The sequence below is a fragment of the Triticum aestivum genome, chromosome 2A, assembly GCF_018294505.1.
Source record: "Triticum aestivum cultivar Chinese Spring chromosome 2A, IWGSC CS RefSeq v2.1, whole genome shotgun sequence".
Classification (NCBI taxonomy): domain Eukaryota; kingdom Viridiplantae; phylum Streptophyta; class Magnoliopsida; order Poales; family Poaceae; genus Triticum; species Triticum aestivum.
The window spans coordinates 628,756,871-628,766,915 of record NC_057797.1 but is presented as its reverse complement, the minus strand read 5'-3'; the positions used below and the strand labels follow the sequence as shown (position 1 = coordinate 628,766,915).

The following is a 10,045-nucleotide window of genomic DNA, read 5'->3' as shown; positions in this document are numbered from 1 at the left end:
CCACCCTATGAATTTTGTAGGAGTTATTTTACTGTCATTGTCGGAATAAGGTGTAATGTTTGAGCGTGCCTACAATAGCTATAGGGCCTTTAAAAAATATCTGTGTGAATTTCCGAAGATTGAATTTTTTTAACATTATTTATACGTGAAACGTCTGATTTATGGGTTATGTTCTATTACTTTTCCTGTAAAAAATTGTATTCCGCTGCATTATGGGTCTATATGATTCAGATAAATGTATAGGAACTTTGGAGGATTATATTATTTTGAAAAATTTCTGGAGTTGTTTCATTAGTAGGATTGAAGATCGAAGACTTTTTTAAATGCACTGTTTTGCACACGGTTCCAAGGAATAATTTCTATTGAGCCCAACTTTATTGAAAACATTATTTGTTTCTAGTGCAACTATGGCAAACATCCAGTCTGTCAAAAAGTTCATGTGTTGTGAACGTCAAAAAAAAAGTTCATGTGTTTTGTGTGGTGCAACTAAATGACTTTTGTTATAATTTTTTATGTGTTCACAATTCTTGTAGAAAATTAACATGCTATGCCATCTAGTTCTTTATGTTTTTCTTATTCTCATATTTCCAGAATCTTGAATTCCCATTGACTCAAACAGACTTGCCATATCTCTGGTAGTGCATCCAACTCCACAATAACGTGGCGCCATGCCACCCTATGAATTTTGTATGAGCTATTTTATTGTCATTGTCAGAATAAGGTGTAATGTTTGAGCGTGCCTACAATAGCTATAGGGCCTTTAAAAAATATCTGTGTGAATTTCCAAAGATTGAATTTTTTTGAACATTATTTATACGTGAAATGTCTGATTTATGGGTTATGTTCTATAACTTTTCCTGTAAAAAAACTGTATTCCGCTGCATTATGGGTCTATATGATTCAAAATAAATGTATAGGAACTTTGGAGGATTCTATTATTTTGAAAAAATTCTGGAGTTGTTTCATTAGTAGGATTGAAGATCGAAGACTTTTTTAAATGCACTGTTTTGCACGCGGTTCCAAGGAATAATTTCTATTGAGCCCAACTTTATTGAAAAAATTATTTGTTTCTAGTGCAACTATGGCAAACATCCAGTCTGTCAAAAAGTTCATGTGTTTTGTGTGGTGCAACTAAATGACTTTTGTTATAATTTTTTATGTGTTCACAATTCTTGTAGAAAATTAACATGCTATGCCATCTAGTTCTTTATGTTTTTCTTATTCTCATATTTCCAGAATCTTGAATTCCCGCGAATCAACCTGTGGTTAAGTTGGTTAGGTGGATAGTAGTATCCCCAACCCACCAGGGTTCAAATCCTGGTGCTCGCATTATTCCTGGATTTATTTCAGGATTTCCGGCGATGCGCTTTCAGTGGGAGGAGACATTCCCGTCGACGACGAGGCGCCTACGGTGACTTCGAAAATCTCAAGATGATATGCCGGCTCAGTCTCTCGGAGGTGCTCATAGGGGTAGGGTGTGCGTGTGTGCATTCATAGGGGTGAGTGTATGCGTGTGTATATGAGGGCTTGTGTCTGTACTGATGCTCAAAAAAAAGAATCTTGAATTCCCATTGACTCAAACAGACTTGCCATATCTCTGGTAGTGCATCCAACTCCACAATAATGTGGCGCCATGCCACCCTATGAATTTTGTATGAGCTATTTTATTGTCATTGGCGGAATAAGGTGTGATGTTTGAGCGTGCCTACAATAGCTATAGGGCCTTTAAAAAAATTCTGTATAAATTTCCGAAGATTGAATTTTTTTGAACATTATTTATACGTGAAATGTCTGATTTATGGGTTATGTTCTATTACTTTTCCTGTAAAAAATTGTATTCCGCTGCATTATGGGTCTATATGATTCAAAATAAATGTATAGAAACTTTGGAGGATTCTATTATTTTGAAAATTTTCTGGAGTTGTTTCATTAGTAGGATTGAAGATCGAAAACTTTTTTAAATGCACTGTTTTGCATGCGTTTCCAAGGAATAATTTCTATTGAGCCCAACTTTATTGAAAAAAATATTTGTTTCTAGTGCAACTATGGCAAACATCCAGTCTGTCAAAAAGTTCATGTGTTTTGTGTGGTGCAACTAAATGACTTTTGTTATAATTTTTTATGTGTTGACAATTCTTGTAGAAATTTAACATGCTATGACATCTAGTTCTTTATGTTTTTCTTATTCTCATATTTCCAGAATCTTGAATTCCCATTGACTCAAACATTCTAGAAATAGCTTTTTTCCAGTGCCTGGAATTTGGATAGGTTGGCACGGTATGATCAAATAATATTTTTACCAAATACATTATCATATACTCCCTCCGGTCCTTTTTACTCTGCATATAAGGATTGTCTGAAGTCAAACTTCGTAAAGTTTGACCATATTTATATGAGAAAATATTAACATCTATAATGCTAAATTTATACAATATGAAAAGCAAAGTCATGACGCATCTAATGTTGTTGATTTCACATTCTAAATGTTTGTATTTTTTTCTATAAATTTGGTCAAAGTTTACGAGGTTTGACTTCAGACAAATCTTATATGCGAACTAAAAAGGACCGGAGGGAGTAGTATATGGCATTTAGTTGTTATGTGTTTTCTTATTCTCGTACTTTTTTTAATCATGCTGATTTTGTGTTGAATCAAATACCTTAATAATATTTTTCAATGAAACTTATTCACGTGTGATCTAGTACGGAAAATGTCGATACGAACCAATAATGAAACTGAGTTATGAATTGGACAAATGGTTTGAGTTGCGAAACATCCTTCATACCAAAATCAGCTTTTAAATACTCCCTCCGTCCGGAAATACTTGTCCTCAAAATGGATAGAAAGAGATGTATCTAGAACTAAAATACATCTAAATACATCTCATTTTATTCATTTTAATGACAAATATTTTCGGACGGAGGGAATAGATGATATCTCCAGATTTGCCTTTTCCCCGTGATATAGCCACCTTCTAGCCAGTGGTGGAGCTATAGCATGCACACTTGGGCGTACAAATTTCACTAAAATCATAATTTTATGACTGTTTTCAATTTGCCAGTGGTGGAGCTAACATACACACTTGGGTGTACAAAATTCATTAAAATCATAATTTTATGACTGTTTTCAAATTTATTTATTTTGCATAGATAGTCGGCGTTCTTGCAAAATAATGGGTGTACACTTGTACACTCAAGTACCTTTGTAGCTCCGTCCATGCTTCTAGCCTTTGCATGTAGACTCAGATGGACAGATGCCCTAACATTATTACGCTAAGTCTTCCGAATACACTGATGGCAAGTGGTTTGCCTAAATGGATCTTAAACGGCATATGCGCGGATAGAACTGAAAAATAGTCGGAATAACTCATCAGCATTTTCACACAAAATACCGCAGCACTAACACAATGTGCCAGGAAGTGGTGTGAAGATTCGAGGCCGATCTCCGTATCTGCTTATGTTCGAGGACGAGCTAGTGCCAACTAAACTACTCCCAGTCCACAGCGCCACATGCGATTTGAAAAAGAAAACAGAACCGCATTCCCTGCAAGAGAGTGTTAAGTGTCAAGTGCATACCCCCCAAAATATATTCTCCGTGGCGACAGGTACGTGAGAGGCGCAGGAGGACAGATGGCTTATATAACTAGGTGATCTTATCAGAAACGGATATGCGGATCCCTTTATCCGAGTAAATAGCATAAAACTACTATACTTTACAGGCTAGGGTTCCAAAAAACTACTGGTTTTAACTTTTCTCATATAACTACCAAATGAGTGGTCCGCTGTTTCAGAAAACCCAAATCACCCAGTTGATCACGATTATGACAGTTTAGGCCCACATGTAAGATAACCGTTTGTTTGACCGTTTACTTTGACCGTTAACTTACATCTGGGTCTCACATGTAAGTTTTAAAAAAAGCATTCGGGTCCCTATAAGTTTTCTAAAAAACAATCAGGTCCCTGTGACTTTTCTGAAAAAGCAATCAGGTCCCCACGCAGCCAGGAGCTCGATCCCGCTTGGCACGGCAGCGATGCTTCCTCCGGCCGGCGAGCCGTGCCTACAGCGGCGGAATCCATGTCGTGCACCACCTGAGGTCGGCCAGCCGCGCCCGCAGCGGCTGGATCCACGCTGGTCATCGCCTGAGGCCGGCGAGCCTCGCCCGCAGCGGCCGCCATGTCGTGCCTCTCCTGCGGCTGCCGCCACACCATGACTCCCCTGTCGCCTCGCCGTGCCTCGCCTGCGGCCACGCCTTGAGTTGCGAGTCGCCTGCCGCCATGCCACGCCTTGCCTGCGGCGGCCCCCATCCCCTGCCGCGAGCTCCTCAAACTCGACACGACGGCCTGCGCCGCTGTGGAGTGCGCACCTCCCGTCGCCGCGGACGAGACCGGCCTCGTCGCCACCGTCGCCACCAGGAGCTCCGGCGAGCACCTGCCACGACTGTTGGGATGCTGGGGAGGAGAGGGAGGGTCGTCGCCGGCTTGGGATGGGCGGAGGGACGCCGGCTTGGGGGTGGGGAGGATCGCCAACTTGGGAGGGGGGTGGGTCGCCGGCTTGGGAGGGGAGAAGGCCAGCACGGGAGGCAGAGAGGAGGGAACAGAAGAGATAGAGAGGAGGAAGAAAGAGAAGAGGAAGAGAAAACTTACATGTGGGCTCCACATGTAAGCTAACGGTCAAACCAAGGTCAAACTAACGGTTTGTTTTGGGTGCGGGCCCAACTTGTCATAATCAGGATCAACTGATAAAGACTCGGTGATTTGGATTTTTCAAAACAGCAGACCATTTATTTGGTAGTTATCTGAAAAAAATTAAAAATCGGTAGTTTTTTGAAACCCTAGCCTGTAAAGTAGTAGTTTTATGCTATTTACTTCATTATCGCCCGTTCCCGTCACGGCGGGGCAAGCGGCCACGTCCCTGGACGCGGCGGAGGCAGGCCGGCCGGCCGTTTATGGCCGGAGGGAGGTCCGGGGAGACGTACGTACGTACGTACATGTGCACGTACCCGTACCTTGGGCCGTCCTGAGCGGGAGGCCCACCGGACCGGAGACGGCCGGAGCTTTTGCCAAAAGCCGGTTCTGTTTTGTGGCGCTACGGTGCGCGGAGTGCGAAACGCACGGTCGACGATGGAACCGTGCTCTGGTTCGTAGCGCGGCGGTCTACGTCGACGTGGCGGCTTGCTACTCCAATGTGGCCGCCAAGTCACGCGCTTGCTAGAATGCGGTGTGTGTTTGACTGCTTACGTGTCTCCTCGACGCAGTGGCTCTCTACCACGTGGAGACAGTCGTTGTGCACCGGCAACTTTAATAATTATCAAATATGGATTAATTATTACGCATTGGGTCCACATGGAATCTTCTCGAAAAAATGAGATGTGATCTTGGTCATTGTAATGACGACGAGGTCCTGCTTGGTATAGTGTTTGACAAAGACTCAGGTAGATTAGTCGTGCTGCTTGACTCCTGCTGATCCAAATGTATCCGACTAATCGCAATTGTGATAGAACTGGATAAGATTATTACGGGCATTGTATCTGTACAAGACAACCTTAAACGGAGCTGCATAGTAGTCTAGTAGAAGGAGTAGTAACCAACGCGAGGGTAAAACTGGAATATGGTCCGATCGAGCAGGATCCGCATATTCGGCGGCAGCCCGAAGTTCCGGCGCCCCGTTAAATAGGCGGCCACCGGTTCGCGAACCAACCATCCTCCGAGAAAAGCACCGTGAGAGGGTAAAAAAAAAACAGATCTGCCATGAGTGAGGAACTCGAGCGGGACTACGAGATCGGGGAGGAGATCGGGGGCGGCCGCTTCGGCGTCGTCCGCCGCTGCGCGTCCCGCTCCTCCGGCGACCTCTACGCCGTCAAGTCGGTCGACCGCTCGCGCCTCGCCGACGACCTGGACCGCGGCCTGGCCGAGCTGGAGCCCAAGCTGGCGCAGCTGGCCGCCGCGGGCAACCCGGGCGTCGTGCAGGTGCACGCGGTGTACGAGGACGAGGCGTGGACGCACGTGGTCATGGACCTCTGCGCCGGCCCCGACCTGCTCGACTGGGTCCGCCTCCGCCACGGCGCGCCCGTCCCGGAGCCCGAGGCCGCCGCCGTGGCCGCGCAGCTCGCCGAGGCCCTCGCGATCTGCCACCGCCGCGGCGTCGCGCACCGCGACGTCAAGCCGGACAATGTGCTCCTCGACGCCCCCGACGGCGGGGACGGGCCCGTGCGGGCCCGGCTCGCGGACTTCGGGTCGGCGGCGCTGGTCGGCGGCGGGGAGGGCGCGCGGGGGCTGGTGGGCACGCCGCACTACGTGGCGCCCGAGGTGGTGGCGGGGGACGAGTACGGGGAGAAGGCGGACGTGTGGAGCGCCGGGGTGGTCCTCTACGTGCTCCTCACCGGCGGCGCGCTGCCCTTCAGCGGCGAGACGGCGTCGGACGTGTTCGCGGCCGTGCTGCGCGGGAGCCCCCGGTTCCCGCCGCGGCTGTTCGCCGGGGTGTCGCCGCTGGCCAAGGACCTGATGCGGCGCATGATGTGCCGCGACGTCTCCCGGAGGTTCTCCGCGGAGCAAGTCCTCCGTAAGCGCCCGCCCCGCCCGCCCGCCCGTACACCACCTTGATTCTTTCTCCAGATTGGGGCATGGGCAGCGCTGCATTTGGAATATCCGAGGACTCCAAAAGTGCACGATTCGTTCTCTAGAATTGTTCAACCGTCCGTATCCATCTCCTACTAGCTTTACCCTGTAATAATCTGAACCAAATTGGTTGATGATCGCAGGGCACCCGTGGATCGTGAGCGGAGGGGGCGCCCGAGAGGCGGTGCAGCCGACCTGAGGGGCCCGTAGCCGGCCCGGCCCGGCCCACGTACGTCGACTCTTCCTCCCGTGGAGACAACGTGTCTAGCGTCCTTGTATATGCGACGAGAGTGTGCGAAGTACGTACTGGTAGTACTAGTAGAGAGAGAGCTTTGGGGTACCATTGTATAAATCCGGAGTGCCGAGGTGCCAGCCAGGGTTTGGGTCTAGGAGCTAGTATCTTTTTTTTCTTCTCCTTTTTTCTTGCTGGGCTTTTTTTGCTGCCTTGGTTAGAGAACGCCTGCCTGTTCGGTTTCTGCGTGTGCTGGGATATGCTGCCTGCCGCTCATGTACAAACTAACCTGCTTGCTTGCTTGTATAAAGTACTATAAATAAGATTGATCTTTGTTCCGTTTTCCATTGTGCTTATTGAATCGTCCGATCCACTCCCACATGGGCAGTACATCCATGAGTGAATGGTGCACGTACAGGTTGCGGTTCATATGTTGACTTTTATCTACCCTGCTGTCCTATTTACCCTTCGCTTGGACGCAAAATCTGACTGACAACTCCGTTCATTTTACTGCCTCTCTACGTTCTTGACATCTGTGGCATATCTCGGTCCTCTTCAACGCTGTGGTGCTAGTTAAGCTGCAGGTTAGTAACGTGGCTACGAACAAGCCGACTGGATAACCCCACCTTATCTTTTGGGATGAGCTGCTTTATCCACCCGTCTTGTCTCGGTTGTCCTGTACGTTTGAGTTGTTTCTCAAAGTTGGTTTTTGTCTGAAGTAGCTGTCCACTTGTGACCAGAGTGTCACTAAACGAGTTGTGTAATTGCAAATCGATCGAGCCAGCTTCATGAACTGAGCTTAATCAGATGGTCAGGACTTAATATGGATGCTAGCATTTTTTTTGAACTTATTTTAGAACTTTGCAGCGGTGTTTATTCGGTGAAAAACATCGTTTCCGTCGATTACGAGACATCTACGATGACTTTGTGTTAATATATGGAAACTAGTCCATCTGAATTTAAGTCTCCTGAGACATCACCAATCCACCTGGATTAAAGTCTTAACTTAATATGGATGCCAGCATTTTTCTAAATTTATCTTTGAACTTTGTAGTGATGTTTATTCAATGAAAGGCCGTCGACCGCGAGACACCTATAGTATCTTTGTGTCAATATAAAAAATGTACCGGCTTAGGATATTAGTAGTGCGTTTGTATTGTGTCTCGAAAGAGTCAATTGCAAGAAACCATCACATTTGTGGCTAGGTTTGCAGGAAACTACCAACTCGTTAATCTGTTGCAAAAAAATATCGTAAAATCTCTTAACCCGTTGCAAAAAGCACTGAACAGTCGTTTAGCCTCGTTTGATCTCTTTTCCGACAGGTGGGCCCCGAAAACGCTGACGTGGCATGACGGACAGGCAAACGGCGCCGTTAGGAACAAAACGGTCAAGACGCCGCGTCGGTCGGTCCTTGTCAGACAGTCCCCCCCCCCCCGCCCCTGTCGTCTCTCTCGCCCCGCTCCCCTCTCCTCGCTCGCCCTTGCTCGCCGCCGGTGATGGCCACCTCGCGTGGTGGTGATGATGGCGGTGGCGGTGGTGCTGGCGATGCATCTGGTGGCAGTGGTGCTCCTGCAGATCCAACAGAGGTTTGCGGCAGTTCAAACCCATCTCAGGCTCCGCCTCTTCCACAGCCGCCGTCGCCGTCTTACTGTGTTGAGTACGCGGCGGCGAGGGCGTTCGCCAAGGCCGTGAAGGAAGATCCAGAGGGAAGCCATCACTACGCATCCTCCTTCGGCGGTGTCTCATAAGTTTTCTCTTTCCGTACCCCGATTTGGTTTCTAGGGACAGGGTTCTAAGTGTTTGTGATTCTAGTGTTATAGGATGTTGTTGTAGGTTGTTTATGTGGTCAGGCATGTAAGTGAAGTGTTTACGTAGTTCTAGGGTTCTAAGTGTATGTAGTAGGCACCTAAACATTAACTGAAATTACTGAATGTTAAACTAAATTCGAACCTACTCAATTACATGAAATTACTGAATGTTAAACTCAACTTCAACCTAGTCAATTACTGAATTTACAACTGAATATTTAAATGAAAATGTTACTGAATTTATAACTGAATCCTGTACTGAATTGTTAAGTGAACAAATTACTCTAACTGAATTTTTAATTGAAACTTTAACCGAAACTTTAACTAAATAGTTACCTCTAACTGAATTTTCAACTGAAACTGTATTTTTAACTTAAACTGTATCTTTAACTTTTAACTGAATTTAAGTGAAACATTAATTGAATTGTTTGTACTAAGTGAATATATAACTGAATCTTTAACTTTTAACTGAATTTTTAACTTAAACTGTAATTTTAACTTAAACTGTATTTTTAACTGAAACTTTAGTTCAATCTTTAAGTGAAACATTAACTGAATTGTTTCTACTAACTGAATATATAACTGAATCTTTAACTTTTAACTGAATTTTTAACTGAAACTATATTTTTAACCGAATCTTTAGCTTTTAACTGAATCTTTAACTTTTAACCGAATTGTTTACTTGAACTGAATTGCTTTACTTGAACTGTAGATTGAATGATGAAGTGTGGGAAGTCAGATTCCATTTCCATGATAGAGATAATCTTGAAAGAAGCCTAAATGTGGATGATATCACATTTTACAATCTGATTGCACTAATAGAGCTTGAAGGATATGGGATGACAAACTTTATGTATTATGTGAGAGATCCAGGTGTTGGGGTTTCAGGTGTGGAAGAACTGACAGATGATGATAAGGCGGGGGAAATGTTGGATGACCTAGTTATCAAAGGTCAGAAGGTGGTGAACATAACAGTCATCAGAAGTGATGCTCCAAGACCTAGTGATTTAAACATTGGACCAGTTTGTGAGGAGCAGGTTCCATTATCTGAAATAGGTGTGCCAGTGGTGTATGAGATAGATACAGCAGGAGTACTGTTTCCTAGCCCAACAAAGCCACAACCAGTGCCAGTGCGGGTCATTAACACAAAGGAGAGTTCATTTTAAAAACAGAAGCGTGCACCAGAACCAGAATTTGCAATGGAGATTGGTGAAGAGAGGCATGAGTATTTCATGGAGCAAGACCAAGATCAAGAGCAAATTGAGCAACTGATGGAGCAGAAGAGGAATGAAGAGATTGAGAAGTTCAGGAAAAAGGGGAAAGAAAAAGAGAAATACAAGGCAGCTAAAATAAAACGTCCAGAGCTAATGGCTGAAGATTGACAGTGACACGG

The 10,045-nt window shown here is 45.5% G+C and overlaps 1 protein-coding gene across 1 annotated transcript; it reads left to right on the top strand.

The window, feature by feature from the left end:
* Nucleotides 1-5,707: 5,707 nt before the first annotated feature.
* LOC123189881 (phosphoenolpyruvate carboxylase kinase 2) lies at nucleotides 5,708-7,189 on the top strand. Its single transcript, XM_044602398.1, has 2 exons — nucleotides 5,708-6,556; nucleotides 6,756-7,189. The coding sequence occupies exons 1-2, from the start codon at nucleotides 5,746-5,748 to the stop codon at nucleotides 6,809-6,811; spliced, it is 867 nt and encodes a 288-aa protein (XP_044458333.1). The 5' UTR covers nucleotides 5,708-5,745; the 3' UTR covers nucleotides 6,812-7,189.
* The last annotated feature ends 2,856 nt before the right edge of the window (nucleotides 7,190-10,045 follow it).